We start from the raw sequence: 21491 nt of genomic DNA, 5'->3' as shown, positions 1-21491 counted from the left end.
ATGATAAAAGCAAGTGTGATGTTTGTGATGCTCTTTTGTTTGTTGTTTCACTGAGCTTTTATGATTAAGTTTCCAGGTATCATGCACATGTAGGTGCTTTTTTGTGTGTGTTTCTGTGGCATGGACTGAGTTAAGTTTTAGTCTGTCTTTTGTCTCTTCTGCTTTGTCTCTGTTGTAATGTTCACCAGTACGATGAATTCCCTTGTTGATTTGCAACAGTGGAATTCCGCAGTGCTACCAAAAGACCCAAAAGTGATAGCAAGCAGACATCTATTAGTGCGTGGCGATTGTGGTGAAACTTGCAGTGCGGGAAGCATGCTTTTGTCTAGACTAGCATTGCAGGAGCCACATCGCAGGTTGTTGGCCCTTCACTTTGTGCCCTGGCTGTGGTGTTACCAGAAGTGGTCAAAAGGAATGGCAGCAGCTGCCACTGCCACTGTCTGCAGCCACACAGCAGCATAATTAGTGTACTGACTCCCTTCTGCTTGTCGCTATTGGACAATGCACAAAGAGATTTTATATTTCTTTTTTTTTTTGTATGGGACACTTTGATCGGGCCCGCAACCAATAAAATATAAACCATCCATGCAACCTGTAACAGGCATTGCAATCTTCCAGGTAAAAGGATTTAAACCATCAGCAATAATCAAACCCTGAAATTAGGTACTGCCACTTTTCAAACATGCCATTGGTTGGCTTCCCTAAGTGACTAACTTAGGGGAAACCCCTTTAAGGTGGAGCATGTGTCAGCTAAGGGAAAATTTGACATCCACATGAAGTGCAATCCTCGACCAGAAGAAATTTTTCTTCAATGAGAAGTTTCTGAGGAAGCTGCATATCTTTTGTTTGTAGCTGTACGGCTGCATTTCCAAAGGTGGATGTTAAATTTTCCTTTTGTCATTACGGCCCTACCTGAGAGTTTGCCCAGTCTCATAGTGCAGCAGCCCACTTTAGGTGCATCAACAAATAAAAGTGCACTGCCAGAACGAGCGAGACAGAGAGAGAAAAAAGCAGAGTTTATTGAAAGGCAGAAAAGTTCATCGTAGAGGCAAACCCCTGGCCCACTGTTCTTGACTGGGTTCAGGTGAGGGAGAGAAAAAGAAGGAAAAAAGGTAAGATGAGACAGCGGAGAACACCAAAAGTCAGATCAAACCACAGGGAAAACAGTGAGCTACAGATAGACAGCTTTCTGATAGCAAGGTGGAGGGGGCACAAGCAAAAGATGCAAGTAGTGAGGGGTGTTGGCACTGAAAGTTATGTGCTTACATGTTTGAAAGCATATTCATGAATTATGCAGGTGTGCATGAACCCAAATGAAAAATGCTCAGACCAGAACTTCATTCAGACTTATTAGTCAGTAGGTCAAAGGGATCAAAGTGAAGTTAGCAAGCGTTGTCTCTATTATGGAGACTCCAAAGAGTGCAGACAGCACGCCCCTTGCAACTGTTGTCTGTATGACTGTAGGATTTAACGCGCCGACGCAACGAAGGTGATGAGACGCGCCGTAGCGGAGGGCTCCGGATTAATTTTGACCACCTGGGGATCTTTAACATGCGCCGAAATCTCGAACACACGGGCGTTTTTGCTTTTCGCCTCCATCAGAAAAGCAGCTGCCAGCGGCCGGGAATCGAACCCGCATCCTCGTGCTCAGCAGCGCAACGTCTCAGGCAACTGTTCTCTGTCAAGCTAGAATTATCCATGTTCTTACTGACTTTTCTTCATCTATCAGAAGTCTCAATGCAAACATTTAAATTGATGAAGAAAAGTATTGATATGTAACGTACCGAAGTTTAGTTATACACATGGTACGCGACTTAACTAGAGTATAATCCAAAACTTCTTCCCACATTCTGCTTCCCAAAAAGGGAAAAAGTATAAAGGTCATAGCAAACAGTATATAACCCATGCTTCAAGGAGGCTGGCCGACAAATGCTCCACCTCTTGTCGGAGCATTTGTTGGCTAATAGTGCTGGTACACAGCCAAGGCTCGTGTATCAGGCCCAGTTCCAGAGCATGACGCGAGCAGACTGGGACCGGTTGGAGTCTATTAACTGGGCCGCCATGTGCACCATTACTGGCCTCCCCCGCCTAACACCAATTCCACAGCTCCAAGCAGAAGCCCAGCTAACACGGAAGATGAACTCATTCATCAGCGTTGTTCTGCACGGCTGCTGAAACGTGCCATGGAGTGGTTCCTTCTGCAGCAGTTCTCGCCGCGTATATGGGCCAGCCGCCGAATACAATGCCAGCCTTTTCCACCGCAAGGCCGGCCTGGCTGTTCCATCAGGTGACGGACAACAAGCCTCTGACAAGGCTGCACGTCCATACCTCGGGCCTTCACCAGCCTCCAGATGCCGTCCTTCATGTCCCTGACTGGGCGCCTAAAACGAAACCGCTAGTTGTCCTGGCTTTTGTGGACGCCGGGGCATACGACTGCTTCGTCACCACGGTCTTGACGTGTACCTGCTACCCTGCCCTTAATCAAAGCTGCGCGTACGAGTCACTCCGTGCACTCCCAAGCCTGCTAGCAGAACTTACTGCCATTAGGGATCGACTGCAGGTGCTTGCATCGACTTTGGCTGCTGGGGACAAGCTGGAACGTTACATGGATTCAACGGCAGTGATCCGGGATTTGCGTCGCGTTGCACGTTGTACAAGCCTGGCCGCACGCATTCAGGAGATTATGGACACTTACCCTGTCCGCGTTTTGTGGATTTGCCGGGACATGCTTCCTGCCCACACAGCAGCGGATCGCGCCTGTCACAGACATCTCCCACGGCCACTACCGCTTCCTCCTGTATCTACCATAGAAGAACTGCTGGTGGAAAAGGAGACCCTTCGTCGCGCCACACGTGCTTTATTTCCACTGCATGGAACTGACCTCCCCAGTGGGCTCGCTCGTTGGGAGGAGGTCTTGCTGCAGAGGCTTCGGGTTGGGTTGGCGTTATACCCGGCAGTTACCCACGCTTGGCCTGCCCGATACCACGCCCCGTTTGCGGACACTTGCCCCTTCTGTGTGCTTCTTGCGTCAGAAGCTTATGTTGGACACTTGCTGTGGACTTGCCCAGGTCTTAGAGACACCGAACTAAACACCTCCGAGGCACAGGGCTCCATCCCGGGAGACCCTCAGATCTCAAGCACTGGATATGGGGGCCCCGCAACCGGTCTCTTCGCAGATTTTTGCACGTTACTGGTGCAGTGGTGTACATATGAACACTTTTTCTTATGTCGTAGGGCAATCTCTCGCAAAAAAAAGAACAGAGGTTGGGAAAGATTGCATGAGACAGAATAATAGCTAATGCAACTACAGTTGAAACTCATTATAACGAACACTGTTATAGCGCATTATCAGCTATAGTGAACTAAATACGACCTCTGGTTGTTCCCGCTTTATTTCAATGGCACTTATTCTTTTATAACGAAACTGAAACCGTGAGCCACGCGCAATATCGGATATAACGAAGAAATATTTGACCAGGAAGCTGAGCAGCTACTTGGAAAAAAACCTTCCGGCACCCGAAACTGCAGAAGTATAAAGGCCCTTTTGTTCATGGACACTGTGGAAAACTCCATCCTGCTCATGTTGTGGGTAGCCACCAGACGAAGATCACATCCTTCATCAAATAAACAAGACGCAGGCCTGTTTTTTTCAAGTGAAACTTGTTTTGTTGTAATTTCGCGTACTCATGTTCCAGCACATTCAGCTTGAAATGCAACAGGGAGAAAGGTAAGGGTTACCTTGTTTATAGTGGGTTGGAAGCCTAAAAAATCCATTTTTGTACCGAGTATTTTTGCGCGAGCCAGACTGTCGATTTGTTAGAGCCAATTTTTGCCTCTGCTGTTATAACGAATACTGGGTTTAATTAACAAACTAAATTCCTGTCCCGATACTACTCTGTCATAACGAGGTTCGACTTACGCCAATTGCATAAGGCACTGAAATTTACAAAAGAAAAAGTAAATAAAAACTGGCAGTGCAAAAGAATTTGGTGATAAAGAAAAAAAAAAATGTTTCCGAAACTGCTAAGCAATACTAGTACTGCATACGTGAAACATTCATCCATCACAATGCCAGGCAGTACTACGTACCAACAGTAGGCGTTGTTCTTGCGGTGTTCTTCCAGAATTGTCCACAACCCACGTTTTTTAAAAAATTGGCATCGCATACTTCTTTATCCATTAACCTTTTACAACCAAGCACCTTTTTTTTTCCCTTCAACTTGTTTCTCTATATTTCTATCCCTACCATCTGGTTGAGATGCATATCCTACCCTGAGAGACTAATTCCCCGTGCTATTTTCTCTTCTTATGGATAATAAAAACACTTACTACACTAGCACAAGTTAACAAACCAACAACGCATGTTTCACTCCTCCAGCTCCCCATCCACAAACCTCATCCTCTCTGAGCTGTCAGCCAAGCAGGCCCAATCTCCTCCTCCTCCTCCTCCCCACCTGCTAACCTTCACCCAGGCCTTCACACTTTAGGTCCACACAATCTTGGACCGCTAGCTTTTAAGAGCCAGGGGTGTGGTAAATATCAAATTTTGAACTGCAAATTGAATACAAATACAGTGTAGACTGTTTATAACGTACATTGCAGGAGCCACAAAAATCCGCACTATAAGCGGTACCGCACTATAAACAAAACATGCACATCCAATTACAATGCAATTTACCTTTCAATTATGATCATCACTCAAAAATGAAGGCCTAGAAAAAATATTGGCGCGGTATTATCTTTTTTGTCCACACCGGACACTACTGCAGGGTTTACAAGCTGCTGCACACTGAGTTTCACGCGATAATAAACTCTATGGCTGCACGCTCCAAACAAACCGCGAGCGCGGCGTTAACTTCTTTGCTGTTGTATTTCGAGGGGGCACGTCTACGTTTTTTAGCGTCTATGAACGGATGCCTATGAATGGATCGGGGGAATGTAGGACCCCGGCACATGTTCACCATGCCGAAGACGGTTGCTTATCAGCACAACATACAGGCACGGGAAACCTTAGGCATCACAGCTCTCTGTCTCCAGATGTTCGAAAAGGAAAAGGGCGGTTGCTATTCCGCACAATGTTATGATAGAAACAACTTCCTGCGCGAGGAGGGAGGGGAGTGGAGGGGGCTCACTACCGTATTTACACGATTGTAGGTTGATCTTTTTTTTCAAATTTGACAATCCAATGTTGGGGGGTCGACTTAGAATCGAAATCGAATCGTCTACCGCTAGTAGCGGCAAGAGAAACGAGAAATCAGAGGTGCTACGAGGCGGGGACAGCTTTGCACCCTCGTTTCCATGGTTATGGTCTAAAGTGTGAACCGCATGGGGCATTTTCTGCTCGCGAAAATGCGCCGCGCTGATGCTGCCGCGAATTCCACCTGCGCGCACTTAGCGATCAGCCGCGGCAACATGGCGGCGTCACCAGCCGCGAAGAGGTGCGCGTAGCTCCAGTGACCGCTTCTAACCGCTCGTTAAGATATCACTGAAGGCACAAACGAAGGCGTCTGTGCAGGAAAGGAGCTGATAATGTGGTCGAAAACGACACTATAATGCATCATCCCCGCCGCTAGGGAAAGCGCCAATCAAATACCCGCCACCGTGGTAAGCCTAAACATCTCCGGCAGCGTCAGCCAGCTGTCCCGAGCGCTTTCGAACTGCCGGCATGAAGAGCGTGCCCCCCCATTGGGGCAAGTAGCCAGGCTCCTCCCACTGCCGCGCTCATCACGCGTCATACCGAGGTAGTAGAAGCTGCCGCGCGCTAGGAATAGTTGACGCGGGCGTCAAAAAGTCACCCGCACAACGCCGACTCTCACGAATCGCGTGCAAAAACATGTCAAGAAGCGTTTTATTCATCTCTAATAAACGAAATGAGCATTACCGAATCCCTTGATTCAATGCGCGGCGCTAACGTAGCCGCCATGTTTCTTTTGGTGTTGCACGGCAGTGGCCGCTGCCGGTTGCTTCGATGGTTGTCATCTCGCAGCGAGAATGTATTCTCCCCGCTCAACCCACAGCGCATGGTTATTCCGGGTGCTTATACAAAAGCTTTTCTTTTTTAACATCTATCGCGCATACCGCAAGCACGTGGCTCTTGTGGAGAGCCGCCGTGTGGGTTGAGGAAAGAGCTTCTCTTTGTGATACGATTTTCTAGGCGGCACTTGCTTTTCTTTTTTTTCTTTTTTGAGAGAGAGAGAGAGAGAGAGAGAGAGAGAGAGAGAGAGAGAGAGAGAGAGAGAGAGAGAGAGAGAGAGAGAGAGAGAGAGAGAGAGAGAGAGAGAGAGAGAGAGAGAGAGAGAGAGAGAGATGCAATTTGTGGGGGTCAACCTACATTCGAGTCGACTTACAATCGTGTAAATACGGTATCTTCCTAGGTACATCAGGCAAGGACAGTTGTGGTTAGCACATGCGTGCAAATGGAACACACCACCTAAAAGGTGCCTATTTTTTTTTCTTTTCTAAGTTAGAGGCGAGCAGGGAGTGCACGCTGGATGGGATGGCTGATTCAATTTTTTTTTTGTTTCTCTCTGTTTCTCGCAACCCTAAAACGAGCCCCAACTGCACCGGTCGATCGGCGGACCTGCCAAAATACTGCACTATAAACAGTATTGCGCTTCAGGCAACCGCGTTATAAGCAGTAAGTTTATGCATCGACTTCTACAGGATGCCAAAAGGTGGTCTGGAAAACCTGCGTTATACCCGACCCTGCGGTTACGTTATAAATGGTCTACACTGTAGTCAAAAGTGACTCCAGACTGAATCATGTTTCCGAATACAAATATCTTTGCTTTAGCGTGTCCAGAGCTAATGTAGGCAGTGAGGAGTTGACACATCTGAGTGTTCGTGTATTGACAACAATATTCTACAACAAGAAAAAAAGTTAAAGATTAAGACAAGACAGTCAAGCAGCAGAGCAATAATTTGGCATATACCGCCACGAAGATGTGGTGTGAATAGATGAGGTATATTTGACTAGTCCTTGAAGTCACTGAATTAACGACTTCTAATTCTTCACTCCTGCCACTATGCTGATGGGAAACTTCTTTTGGGCTTTTACATAAGTAGCCTTCCACTTCAGCTAACATACACTGGAGTTAGCCAACATTTATTTGTTTCTTCAAAACAATCCTTGTGTTAGGCTTTTTTGCAAAGCTTTGGTGTCCCACGAGAAAGCCAACAACAACAAAAAAAAGAAGGCATGTCATTCAGCAAAGCTTGGAAGTTTACGTGCCATGTGGCAGACCCAACCTATATTGCACTCACAAACGTGCGCACAAGAGATGGCAGGGGGGGGGGGGGTCTCCCCTAATCATCTTAGGTGGGGGGGTGCCAGATTTGCCCCATACCTTTACTGAATTGAACCTGTCCCGTAGGGTTACGACCACGCGTGTTTTCACAGTAATGGCAGCCGAAGAGCCCTCATGTTACATTCCAAAAGCTGTTTGCTTTTAGCCCCGGAAAGGTGGGGACCAGAAGCAGGCTGTTGTGAGGAGCACGTTATCACACAATTTTCAATTTTCCATCTATTACGAAGCTTGTCCTTTTTCTGCTTTTCCTCGTAAATAACGAGTGTAGCACCGAGCAAAACAGCCTTTTGCTATGTCTTGTCTTTTTTTTGCATGGTAAGTCTTTTTTGTCTTTCATGTCTTTTCTGCTATGTCTTTCCTTTTTTTTTGTTGACAAAAGACAGATGTGTGGCATGTTTCTGTGCTTTAGAGAGAATGGAAGTTCTTTGGGCAGCGCGTTATGAAATTCATGCCGCATCCGCGCTGGGACTTGCTCCCCTTGCCAATGTTACAGATGAAAGTAATCACTAAATAAAAATTTTATAACCATTCCTCATCTGTGCACTCCATTCTGACCGTTAGGCCTTGAGTGGTAAGAAGTCGGGAGTTGCCCTGGGGGGGGGAGTGCTGCTACTGCAGTAAGAATTCACCCCCCCCCCCCCCCCCCCAATCAAGAACCCTGTGCCCACCTGTTTGCGCTGTTATTCCAAAATTCACAATATTCAAATACTTCGTCGAAAGGTAAAGCTGTGTTGTAAATCATGAGATAGAGAGATCTTATATATTGACTGGAGAGGTGAACTGTGCTAGCGGCAGTGCTTGCTACACCGGACGGGGATGAATAAAATGGATGTGGGAGATTGCGGAGGCCACAATGAGAGAGAAACCAAAAATTAACTATACAAGAAAGGCCCGCAATAAAATGCAAGAAACCAAACTCGAAAGAGAAAGTTAAATTAAAAAGTAGAGCAGATGGTGCCGAGGAAGCACAAAATGCCAAACCAATAAAAAAATGAACGAGACAATTCAAGCGGGAATAGATGTAGTCGCGCGCCCATGTTAAGAATTGGATTTTCTTTTAAATTTTCAAATCAAACAGCAAAAACTCTATTTGCAAAGTACTATTTGAAGTTTTGAATAAGCAACAGAACTGCACTAAAAACACATCACTTCAAAATCACACAGTTCAGACTTTTGATACACCCACCACAATGGCTCATTGGCTAAGGCGTTGTGCTGCTGAGCTCGAGGACGCGGGTTCAATTCCTGGCCGCGGTGGCTGTTTTTCTGGTGGAGGCGAAAAGAGGAAACGGTCATGCGTTCGAGATTTCAGTGCAGGTTAAAGATCCACGGGTGGTAAATATGAATCCGGAGCCGTCCACTACGACGCACCTCATCGCCTGCGTTGCGTCGGCACGTTAAACCTCATTACCAATCAGACTTTTGATTCACCTTGGGTAGATAGCAAAAATTACCGGTGTCGCACTAAATACTTTTAATTAAAGGGTGCTCCACGTTCACACCCACCTTTGGGGATGATGGTGTCGGCTTCGCCCAGGATGTGCAGCGTGGGCACCGTGATGAGGCCCTCCCTCACAAAGGGGTCGTCCAGGGTGCAGATCTCGCAGTGGAAGCCCGACACCAGGACGCCAAACTTGAAGCCGCACTCAACCTCTGCAAACACACACAAGGCAGGAAACAGAAAAGCATAAACGGACAGCCAGCCACTTTACGTAGAGTGCTCATATTAAATCCCCTGCTTTTGCAGTGGGGTTACCACAAGGAATTTCTAAATAAATTGATGGAAATAGTTCTAATTTGGCACTAAACTTCCTGAAGTCTGAAAGGTGGTGCTATGTACTTTCTAAACGTGACACTACCATGCAAACACAAACAGCTCTGTAGGTTTCAATGCAAGATTTAAAAATAGAAAACAAAAAAATAGCAAAGACTCTCTGTTTTATTATTGTTTCAGGTTGCAATACCTCGTTTCATTTCGCGTACACTTGTTGCCGCGTGGCTAACTACCATGGTTACCAGCATTTGTTCTGGCAGCATACGTAAGGCAGGGTGGATTTAAAATTTCCGATTTAAAATGTTGTAGGGCCCTATCAGGGGAAGCGTTTTGGTTCAGGGTGTTTCAAGTGATGCCCTTTCATTATGGTTGGAGAGCATATACGCAACAAAAAACGGTTGTCTGTCCCTTTAAATGCCACTCTTTGGAAACTTAAGGGCAGATTTCATAGCTTAGAAGCAGAACAGGGTTCAAAAGATACGCTGCAGACGGCAATCAACAAAACGTTGGTGTTCACTGATGAAACAGTAAGGTTGGTTTGATACAATACACGCAATTTTCCTGTTTTGATCGGAAAAACCCAGCTACTACAGCCTCTCATTATGCTCAACAATCAAGAGATTTAATTAAAAGCTGAGTAACTGCACGAACTGATACAAAACTCTGCTAGGACAGTGATTGTGTGTGAACGGAGTGAAAGTGCAAAGAATGCAGAGGTGCTGGCAAAACTGCAGAGAAATACCTCCTAACTACAATGCAGATGCAACACATTTCAACACGTGATTAAATAGGCTTATACCACAAATACAAGAGCAAGAATGAAAATTTTTCGCACCAGTAATGAGGTCGAGTATTTATCCACCTCCCCAATGCATGTAAAGTGGTGGTAATTTTGGCTGCACGCAGCTAGCTCATTACAGCGTGTCGCGAAATTCATGTCCCTCCTTGACGGGTTTTCTTGCCGCTCGCCATTTCTTGCCGTTCGCCGAGGGGAGCCGTACCGCAAAGCGAAGGAATGTTCTCGCCGCCATTGTCGCACCCGGGTCGGCTGGCCATGTGTTTCGGGGAGAGAGGTGGGCGAGAGTGCCGCGGCCTACTGAAGGCTGCGCCCCGGGAATTCTCGGAAGACGCGCGGCCCGGTGGACTGTGTGCGTGGTGCAGCGCGGGGTTTCCGGGGAGAATGGGCTGAGAACTGGTGGTGGCCGGACGTACGGCCGGGACGCGGCGTCGGCCTTGAGGGCTGTGCTGGGGAGGCCGAGCGACGACGGCGGTGAACTTCGGGCCCCCGAAGATTCCTCAAGGAGGCGACAGTGCGCGGCCGGAGTTCACCCAAATTGCGTCGCTGATCAGCGGCGCCCCACTACAGACGACCGACAGCCTCCGTCACCCCGGCGAGACCATCAGCCGGACCGCAGCTAAGATGTTCTCCCCTTCTCCACCTTTCCTCGGACTCTTCCTTTTCATCTTCTGTGTTGTATTTCCCTATGCGGACTGCACGGGCTTCTTATCCGCCTCCTTCAGTGCACCACGCGGTATGTGTTTCTAGCGGGCCTATTGTTAGTAGTTGGGGGAAGCCTCCAACCCCGCCTATTGTATACTCTACTGTCCCCTTCATTTACTGTCGTCTTCTCCTCGGGCTCGTAACGGCGTGTACCTTTTCTTTCATTGTAATTATTGTACTTCGTGTCGGTGTCTAGGCAGCTCTGACCCCAACGGGGTGTCAACTGCAGTGTGTATTAACTCGTCAAACCTTCTGTCTGTCTGTTTTGAATTTCCTGTGAATGTGAAGTAAATGCCCGTTGTTTTGAAACTGTTTTCCCGTGCCCCGTCTCGTGCCTCACGCCAGCGGCCAATCAGGCGTGGACCTATCGCCGGTTAGCAGGTCCGAACCACATCCTGTATTCGTATCCAGGGGGGAGTTGTTTGTCGCTCCTCCCGTCCGAGGCATCGGCCACTAAATTACTGCCTCCCGCAATTCTGTGACACAGCGATTGTCAGCAAGAGTGCGTGAAAATGAATTGGGCACATCCTTTCTTAAACACAAAAACAGGCCAAGCAATTGTTGACAAGAAACACGCCTTTTCTTTAAAAAACAAGTGGCACCTTATGAATGGCACAAAAAGGAAGTGGAACACATTAATTTAAAAGAGAGGAGGTGCAATTGAAATGTGCAATTATGCTAAAATTGCAACCAAGTGATTATTGTCAATTGTAGGCAAGCTCTACGGGTGTGTGAATATTCAGAATTTTTGAAGATCAAAGCAAATAATGTGACAATCAATTCAGCTTTGAATCAAACTATTATTAAATTTCTAATATATTTTCGAAGTATTTTGTACTTAGAAAAGTCAAACTGGCAGTATCAATAAACTCAGGGACATGAAATTATGCCTTGCTGAAAAACAAGTAATGCCCTGCTAAAATACGTGCAAAATAAATTCTTTGCAACAAGTTCAAACTGGTTGCACACAGGATGCATTACGCGTTTTTACGATCAACTGCCACAAGCACGCACCGGCTTCCCCACAATACACTGGTGAAGTGCAGGGTAAAGACTGTAAGGAAGTGAGTCTTTCAGGAAGCGCCTTTTATCTTCTTGATATTAAGACAACTTTACGTTCCTTCCTCTCTTTTTGCATCCTGATGAGGTGGTTCTTTCAAGCTACCTCCGTCAACACTCTCCAGGTAAAAAGGCTTTGCAGCATACTGAATGCCGTATTTACTCGTGTAATGAACCCACCTTTTTTTTTTGTCTGGGAGATTTTGTGTGTGTGCGTGCGAACGCGCAACATCCACAGTATGAGCAGTTGTAAAAAATTGGTTATATCTCGGCGAACCAAAGGCACTTTGACCTTGCCCATCTCAGCCTACGCCCCAGCGTCCTGATGCTATCGTAGACATTTTGTTTAAGTAATTTTAGTACACACCCAAATTGACGTGGCATGACTACATCTGCTTTTTAAACAGGTTTGCTAATGTTCAATAGTGTTGGTGACGTCCCACCCAAAATAGACGTTGTCCACCCCACAAAATCCGTTGTGCAGAAAGCTGCTTATGCTGCACTGTTCCCGTTTAAGAAAATGGGAAAAATGCCGCATATGCAGCTTGCCGCACGACAGGATATGGTGGAATTCTCAACAAATGCAGGATTACCCTATTGCAAGGAATTTTAGCTCACTGTGCGTGTCAACTAAAGGGACTTAACAATATGTGTGCAAGCGTGCTTGTGTTTTCTGATGCTCCACTCACTAACACACCAGAAAATATAATTACTCTATTATTGGCACAACTCAGCTCGAGGTGAAGAAGAGAGGAAGGCACAGATGTGAGCACATATAGCACACTGCATATTGTAACTGAGGATACAGTGAACGAGACACAAAAACAACAAAATTCGATACACATGATGACTGCCAGAGTCGAAGTCCTCAGTCCAAAAAGTTGTTCTTGGAATGGTTCAGTGCTAGCTTCGCATTGTTGACATGTATCGCATATGCTGTTGATAAAGGGGATGCGACTTACTACAACAGCACGTGCCGCGAGTGAGACATGGTTCATCCCAAGACCTGATGACGATTCCATGCACTTAGTGCAGAAGAAGTTAATGCTATGGGCCTCTAATAGGACTACAAACACTTACAATTTTAAGATTTTCCTTGATAAGGGCTTTTTCTGAAGAAACTTCACGGCAGTGTTCATGTCAGTTTTCCCTTGCACATAGTTTGCACAAAGTGGTTTGATGACCTTTTGTGTGATGCCCTCCAGCAGAACCTTGTAGTGGTCCGAATCGGTGTTGCTTAAAGGGCTACTGAAGCGCTTTTAAAACCGGGCAAAACTCTGCTTTTTACAATTATTACATTGGTCAGTTTATGCCTGTAAAGTTTTTTTCGTCATTTTTAGCTTGGGGACAGCGGTATTCGTCGTTAAAGTTGACCCTACGCCCCGCCCACTGCTCCCTGCCGCATCGCCGGAAGAGCGAGAAACTGAGAGGCAGCGACCAGAAGTAGCGTCATATTCGGAAGACGGCCAGCGACGTGCGCCGCCACTTCGCTGTGCCCCAGTTTTCTGGGCGAAGTTCCGAGTTAAGCAGGCGTGTAATCTGCACTTTATTAATCGCCATCGTCTAGAGTTGCTTCCGCGTCGATTTTTAATCTTAATTCTACTGCGTGATTCCCTAATGCGACTCCTATACCACAGATTTCCTACGCGAGCGCCCGTGGCTACTACATTGCCTTCACGAGTAGTCGTGGGGCCGGCCGTGTCGTCAGGTGCTCTGTTCATACGTGAAGCGACGGGCTCAAACAAATACGGAGGTACTCCAAGTTCCTCATCCATTATTGTAAGGGAATTAGAAAATTTTTGGGACCACAGCGCTCTGGGCTTCCCGAACTTCTTGCTCGTTTTCCCGATCAACGTTGCTGGCTGTGACGACAGCTTAGCTGAATTGCTAGCAAGCTGAAAACATGAAGCGTTTTCTGCACGCGGAAGCGCTCCGCTCACTCGCCGTTCGTGCGCCGTACGGGCATACACGACCGGCGTGCATGCCCGTACGGCGCACGAAACGGCTCGCACCACACATGGCGCGGCACCGACCGCTATTTTCTGCCGTCCAGAATCAAGGCCGTCGCGAAAAGCAAGGTAAACCTGCAAGAGAGGATGATAGTGTGGTGAAAAATTGTGTTACGGATTGTCATCCAAGGTGATTTCGAAAGAGGTGATCGAATTTGTATCGCGATGCGGAACGCCGACCGGTCACGGAGGCTCGTCGACGGCCGCAAACGAACCTGCCCGAGCACGAGTTGCGGCGAGAGGCCGATGGATGGCGCTACTTGCGCGCAAGAATGAACACAGACCACAGCGCCAATCGCTAGAATGACTATCAACGTAGGAAAAAGGTTCCATGTGCGAGAAAGGGGATGATAGTGTGGTGAAAAACTGTGTTAAGGATAGTCGTTCGCAATCGTAGAGATAGCAGCGATCAACTATCTCCCTTGGTGCTAAGCCTAAAGTTCCCAACATCAGCGGCGACTCCGTGCAACCTGAGCCGGCTGGAGCTGTTGGGGAAGGCGTTCTCGTCGGGGACCAGCGTGCTGCGCTTGGGTTCCTCTACCTTTTGGGGGGCGACCAACGTTCGGCTCCCCTATTCTAAAACATGCCTATGTGCAGCAGTGCCACGTTCCGCTGCTTGGCCGAGCAGCGACCCGGCACCAGCACCTCTGCGCGACGCAGCGACCGGCGGCGGCCGCACTGCCTGTGCGCATCGCAGGCCGCTGCACAGAGCTTGTTGCCGCCTGTCGAACTGTAAAAACAAAGTTCCACATTCGAGGATGGGGATGATGGTGGGTTGAAAAATTGCGCCAGGAATTGTGACTAGCGCTGGTAGTGAAAGAGGCGAACCAATATCTGCGCAACTTCCCTGCACCCGAGAAACAAGTCGGCCATGAGTCGTCGGGGGAGAAACCCTTTCTAAAGCTCGCCGCGAGCGAACCTGTTGCGTTTATACTTCCCTCAGGTTCTGCTATTCTAAGGAAAGAATGTGTGAGCCCTACATTCACGAGAGGACCTTCTGGCCCGTATCTGAACGGGAACAGAATGAGACCTTAAGGCCGAGCGGTCGCCACAGCGCCGGCACTTCCGAATATGGCGTCATCTGCCGACAGCCATTCGCAAAAGGCAGCCAGGGCTCTCACCGCACCTTTGGGCAGGGGTCGTTTGTTTTGACGAAAAAAGATGGTTTGGGTGTATTTCCACATAAAATAAAGATGTTTTTCGAATTCAGCGTCAGGAAAACTATAAGGTAATGCCCCCAACAAAATTTTTTTTGAAAAGCTCTTCACCAGCCCTTTAAGCTCAACATGGGCAGGCTTATGAGCTCTTGTACCGAACTCTTCATGCGTACTTCAAGAGGCTTCTTTACTGACCATTGCTGCGAGAGTACATAGTCAGCAAATCTCTGCAGGCCTACAAGAACTTGGACAAGTTCCTGGGTTGGGTAGTAAAGGCAGCCGCGATCTTGGTGCGTTATGAAGCCATGATTTGGAGCACTGCTATTTGGTACCTGAAGCACTGTGATGCACTCAAGCACAAGCAATGCATTTGCTTGCAGTGTAAACTATAAAATCTCCAACCATTGCCAGGATGGCAACCTCGGGGTTCGAGAGAATGGGCCTGTCTGACAGCAAGTGCTCCCTTAGATACATTGCAGCTGTGTTCAAAATAAGGTCGACAATGGCCTGTGCTCATACAGCGATTCTGCTGAATTGGAAGAAGCTGCACTGACATGAATGTCGCCGTAGTCTGTACATTGCTGCCACTGGAAGAGGATATGATTTCTGTTTTGAGCATTTTTTCGAGACTGCATTTTGCGCTCTTTGACGTCTAAGGAATCGTCACATCCTGCACTAAGCTTAAAGAATCCGAACATGGCTTCTATAGGGTCACTTGACATCTTGCGAGTCAGATAAAACTTCAATTTCTTCTCAGTCAGCAGGTGTCAGTTGCAGGCAACATTTGATTGTATTGTGAAGAGTAGGGCGTGGCACGTTTCCTTGCTGAAGAAGTTTTCAGGTTCGCTTGCATCCCTCAGATCTTCCACATAAGTGATGAAAGCGTGCACTAGCTAATCGAGCCTTGCATCGTCTACACCAGTGAATGGGTGGCAATCAAAATTGTTGCAATGAACGTAGTGCTGGCAATTAATTGCTTACACCCCAGTAATCCATCCTTGCATCACTCCCAGGAAGTGGATCGTAGAACCTGCCAATGCGAATTCGACATCTGAGGTGTCTACTGCCGGCTCTCTGAATTATTTTAGGGCTCCAGCTACTGCGGCTGACAGTAACTGGCCAGCTACTTTAACGCTCATCTTCTCTATGTTTGAAGGGTAGAGGTGCTTGCTTGTGAGCAGAGGATTACACACACCCCATCAACACCCCCCCTAACACGCCCTCAGTAGGATTTGGACACACCCCCCCTCAACAAGATTTCACAACCACGGGTGCCCCCCCCCCCCCCCCCCGCCCCCAGAGATTTATACATACCCCCCCAACAGACCCCCAACACCTCCCCCAGGAGAATCGAGATTCTGGATAAACCCCTGCTTGTGAGGACCCGATTGGCTTTACTGTAGAGTTTTGCATTTTGTAGATCTTCTTTAGGTACACTGATGATATTTCTTCTTCTCCGCCGATGTGTTTTGCCAGAAACTGGGATCTAACATTTTTGATTATGCGGCTCTGATCAAATGCAAGAAAAATGTTCTTCACGGCGTTGAAGGGGTGCGGAGCGCATATGTGCAGCGCCCCATCGCATAGAACTTCCGTGGCCGTCACGTTAATCCTGTGATTGTCCGTGACAACACGTACGACATCGAAGCCGATCTCGGACGTGTTCTGTATCACATGGCGTGTGACCTCTGCTAACTGCTCCCCTGTGCACCCCTTTGTGAAAAAAATAGCATACAAGTATTTCATATCGTCCGTGGACGCCATATAGCAAGAAGCACAGCACAGAGTTTAGCAGGCACTCATTCTGAGAGCTTTCGACAAGGTGACTGAGAGCTTTCACCAATGAATGCGTCCCGTTATCTGTGATACTGCAACTTCCGGTGCATTCTCATTTCATCTATGATAAGTGAGCAAACTTTGAATTGTTGTGGTTTAAGGGCCAGTATTTCTGTTTCAAGGCAGCAACGAACTAGCTGAGTGAACTGAACTTCTCCCGAAACCACGCTGATGTAGTTTTGGATGGTCTTGTTACAGGGCAACCTCAGCAGGCCTTTCAAGCGCAAATACTTATGCGCCTTCCTTGACAAATTTCTGGGTATGATGCTGTGCCATAGCATGGTTTCTGACCAGTGCAGCCTTTCCTATTTGCAGTTCTTGACCTGGTCAATGGTTAGGAGTGCCTTTAAATTCCTCTTAAGTTCTCAGCATTGGACATTACCTCCATAAATCCACTAACTTGCACGGCTTCTATCAGCTTCAGCAGTTCTTGTTTGTATGAATCCACTGTCCTACTCAGTCTCTCATTTTTTACTTTGAGTGCCCGCTCTCGGTGGACAAAGTATATTGAGGGATAGAGCTTCAGTGGTGTCTGTGTCTTCAATGAACGTTTAGCATACACCACTCCTGTTTGTGTCGTATTTAATGGGACTCTCGGCTGTTCGATCCATTTCTACTTGCTGAGGTTGGACGACATTGTTTCTTGGCTCGCTACCTTGTATGCTTCTATCGTCATCACTGTGTTTATGCTTGAGAGACTTGGCTGGCCCTTCATTTGCGCCTTCTAGCTGTCTGCGTGACAATACATCTACGCTGTCGTGTTGTGCCTTGATCAGTCGTGCTTTTAGGTTGCGGAAGGGATGTCACCAGTCCACCGAACATAACTGCCACTGGCGTGCTTGTGGACACATTTGCCGTCATAGTGTTTCCGAGTTGTAGAAGGCATAGAACCAGTTTACTAGGTACAGTTGGTACAGTCGTGTCCGCAGACACACTGGCCACTGTCATGCTCTCGACATCCTGAGCAACGTTCCAAGCCAGTTCGCCGAACACGCTAGGCACTACATCGGGCTTGAGTAACCGCCTCGTGAAGTCCTTCTTGAAGTCAGTGTTAAGAAAGTGTAGGCTACAAACAACAGAGTGCTCCTTCATCGTGGTGCTGGGAAAGGTGTCTCGTAATATTGCGTGAAGCCACTTCTCATGTAAGGAGATATCAGCTGGCACTTCCTGATATGACACTCCCGGTTGCTTCCGTCGGCAGCTCGAGGAGCAGCTGCTTGTATTCCTGCCAGATTTGCCGGGATGGCATTAGGGAGATCTTACCGGGGGCGGGAGAAGGCGGGGGGAAGGGGGGGGGGGGGGGAGTTGCAACAACAGAATGGGTAACTTTACCCACATTTTTTTATTTACTTACAAGATAGCAGGAAATGAACTGTTTCTTCGCCCAAACTACCAACAAGCTCCACCACTTAAATGTTCGACGTTGCTAACCGCGCCCTTTTCAGAAAGTCCTAGAAATAGTACTGCAAGCGCAATACAAAACAGCAGGAACTGAACTGTTTGGTTGTTTTGTCTAAACTAACGACAAGCTACACCACTGGAGACTTGTTAACTCTTCAGAACGGCCATGCTCGTGCGTAAATGACAGCGGCGGCGGCGCTGCGTTTCTATAAACAGTAAACTAACAATGGGACAAACAGGTTCACCGTATGCGCATGACCGACTACGCTTTTTAAGCACTTCACTAATAACGATGCCAACTGGTGTCGGGTTGGATTGTCAGGTATACCTCCGGCGCATTGTGGCCATACTGGGAAAAGGATTAAGCCGAAGATGGGTGCGTTTTCGGGAGATTTTTGTTTCAGTCGTACAATCGTACAAAACCACGAAAATTCGGGAGTCTCCCAGAAAATCCGGGAAACCTGGCAGGTATGCGCTTGATACACAGCAGCACCACATTACTGCTCAAATGAAATGGAACACTGGCTCTGCAAAACAGATGGTGAAAATCATCACGCAAACCAATGCAAAGCTGGTGTGCTAAGCAGACAAAATTTCCGCCATTCGTGGGAGGCATTTTTTTCCCGTAAAAAAAAGTAAGTTTCAAGAAGGTGGACTTAATTTCATTTAGCAATTTGTTATCTCACAACAGTGATAAAGAAACCACTTGATCGTCATCGTCTGCATATACAGTCTATGCTCGTTACTGCGTATCAGGCAACAATGGACTTCCGGTTACAACTGACCATTTCCGTTGGTTTGTTTGGTCCTCATGCATTTCAAGAGGAATACACTCTGTTCATAACGCACCCGGCTAGAGCAGACTACCAGCTACAACAGACTAAATTTCGGGTGGGAATTGTTTTGACTGAATGTTAATGGCGGACTGCCGCGGCGCCGGCATCCGATATGTTTTTCCTTTGCTTATTTTGGTGAGAAAACTGTCTGGCAAAATTGTCGGCAAAAATGGCAAAATGTCTGGCAAAATTGTCGGTGCAGAACAGGTCATCAGTGCAGCCAAGCCAAGGCAAGCCAGTGGTCATTGGTTTTTCTTTTCTTTCTCTCTTTCTTTTTCTTTTTTTTTGCAACCAGCGGCAGGGTAGCTGGTTGCAGGTATGATGAACTAAGCATAATTAATGCCATCGAAAATGACAAAAAATAGGCTGCCATCACCAGAAGTATGGGCCTGTCTAAGCAGACGGTCCACTCAGCCGTCAAGAACAAGGACACCGCCACAACACACGATTCTGGGATTGAGGAGCAGTGCTTTTGAATACGCTAAGTGGCACACCCGGAGGCCTAGCCTGCCCTAATTACAGTTTTTCTTTATGTACAAATAAAGAACTCAGGTTCAGTGAATTTCAGTATTTATTATTACGACGCATGAATTGTTCCCATTCTTTTCAATAAAAAAAAGGTAAAAAATGCCTCAAGCACGGGGACGGTCCCCATCCATTGTGTGCAATCTAGATTGCCAATGGCTGTGCGGAGTCAAACTGGTCTAACTTTAGATTTCACAGCTCCCCTTGTGAGATGATTTCGTATCAGCCGTTTTACTGACCAGACTAAGATCATTAAAAATGCAGAAGCTGCCTTGGGGGAACAACAGGCAGTGATCTGAATTGTTTGATGAATGGCTTTGGGTAAGCCTCCTTCGTCCTGAAGGGTTTGAAAAGTGCCTGGCTAATTCTGCTGGCCATGAATGATTTTTATAGCTGGTTAGTAAGTGCTCCTAGTTACACTGTCGCTTTATTTGCTGAGCTTAGCGTGCGTCTCTATGCGCTAGACCGCATGTGGAAGGCCTTTTACAAAAGCCGGTGCCAATCTTCGAACACAGCTTTCGGTGATTCTTTTCTCCTGCGAAAGCTGTGCAGAGATGCTGCAGGTGTGTAGAAAAAAAAAACTGTCCGTAGCATTTATACGTAATACTGGTGAAAGTTCCCACTTTGCCCTCATATACCCATCCTCCTCCCACCCCTTTGAATACTGAATAGGTACTTCAGATACAGTGGACATTTCTTTCCTGTTAACAAGGTCCGTTGCAACGGGATTAGACTGTAGCAGTGATGACAACGTGCAGTTGGGAAGGTGTCCTCTGCTTGCGAGAAGCCAGCCTCTCGGCTCCCAGCGGGCGCACTCCAGCATGTTTACAAGGAGCAATTGCTCGAGGCGCTCGCCCCCATACCAGAAGGAGAGGGAAAAATCCGAGGGTGAGGCAGCGAGTTCATGGCTCACGTTCCAGGCATAGTTTTTTTTAGGAGGCGTTGGCAGAGTATGCTTGGTGCTTTGTTTGCACGCCACAGCGCTTTCATGGCGCTATAAGCAAGATATTTTGTTTTGTGTTGAGCAGGTGGCATTCTGCAAGCATGCCATTTTTAAATTGTGAGCCACAGCATTCGCGCTCGCATCTCCGGCCACTGTTGCGAGTATTTTTTTTTTTTGTTAGAATGTTTTTTTAGCATTTCTGCCCGTACTGTGGCACGCTATTGAGTTACTGCGATCGTCAACGGCATCAGCAACCATGCCGAGATAAAACCGTATTGAACAGTACCTTTTCTTTTCCTGCTGTATTTTTTATGCAAGATAAGAAGAAAGTAAATTCTCAAGAAAAAAAGTATGGGAGGGGGGGGGGGGTTATTTTGCGGGTAAATAGAGTAGATCCTGGTTTTCTAATGAAATAATCTGCAAAGTTGATTTTCTCACCTGTAACTATGTTGTTTTTTTCCTTTTTCTATAGAGGATACTGAAAAAAGGTTAACCTTGTCTAGCTTTGTACTCCTATAAACCACAGTGACCCTTTTTAAGCCGACGATACAAAAGACTGCTGTTTACTGGCATAATGGCGTCTGTAGATGCAACTTGCAGCAGGAGGGGAAGGGGCCCGCGACGTCCAAAGTTGGAAAAGGAGAAGGGGACGTTGCTTATTCGACGTAACCCTCTGGTAGAAACAAGTCTAGGCATGGTGGTTGCTACACCTGGTGTGCCAAGGAAAAGGCCAGCTGTGGCTACCACACAACTCCGAAATGCACGAATGAAAGCACACCTTTCTTTTTCCCCAGCCAAGTTGAAAGGGTCATGAAGACAAAACAAAACTTTGTTCAGGTTCAAAGAACTAGCCCCTGGTAACTCACTGAGCTACATTCCTGCCCCGACCGACATTTTCTCAACCAAAAAAATGCAAGAAATATTGAAAAAAGTTTAGATTTCACACAGATTTCATCAGTGATGCAATAGAGGCCAGCACTAGAAACATGGCTATCAGTGTGTTAACTGTACATCAGTGTTCAAGTGATACGACCAAATGAAACCTGAGGTTACACTACAGTCGGCCAGTCACGGCTTCTGGTGGTGGCATTGATTGGTGGCTGCCAACCATACAAACAAAATGCTGCGACATCCTTGAGAAGT

At 47.2% G+C, this 21491-nt stretch overlaps 1 protein-coding gene across 3 annotated transcripts in view; it reads right to left on the bottom strand.

Annotated features, from left to right (window-relative positions):
- LOC144175356 (esterase OVCA2-like) overlaps positions 1-21491 on the bottom strand; it is a 53707-nt gene that overhangs the window by 8845 nt on the left and 23371 nt on the right. For all 3 annotated transcript variants that reach the window (XM_077704435.1, XM_077704437.1, XM_077704436.1), the window contains one exon: positions 8814-8960. In XM_077704435.1, coding sequence (XP_077560561.1) covers positions 8814-8960 — 147 coding nt within the window. The remainder of the gene's footprint in view (positions 1-8813; positions 8961-21491) is intronic.

The sequence above is a fragment of the Haemaphysalis longicornis genome, unplaced genomic scaffold, assembly GCF_048455015.1.
Source record: "Haemaphysalis longicornis isolate Haplotype H1 unplaced genomic scaffold, Haemaphysalis longicornis Haplotype H1 scaffold_3, whole genome shotgun sequence".
In the NCBI taxonomy this organism is placed as follows: domain Eukaryota; kingdom Metazoa; phylum Arthropoda; class Arachnida; order Ixodida; family Ixodidae; genus Haemaphysalis; species Haemaphysalis longicornis.
The sequence above is the reverse complement of the archived record's forward strand: the minus strand, read 5'-3'. Positions and strand labels throughout refer to the sequence as shown.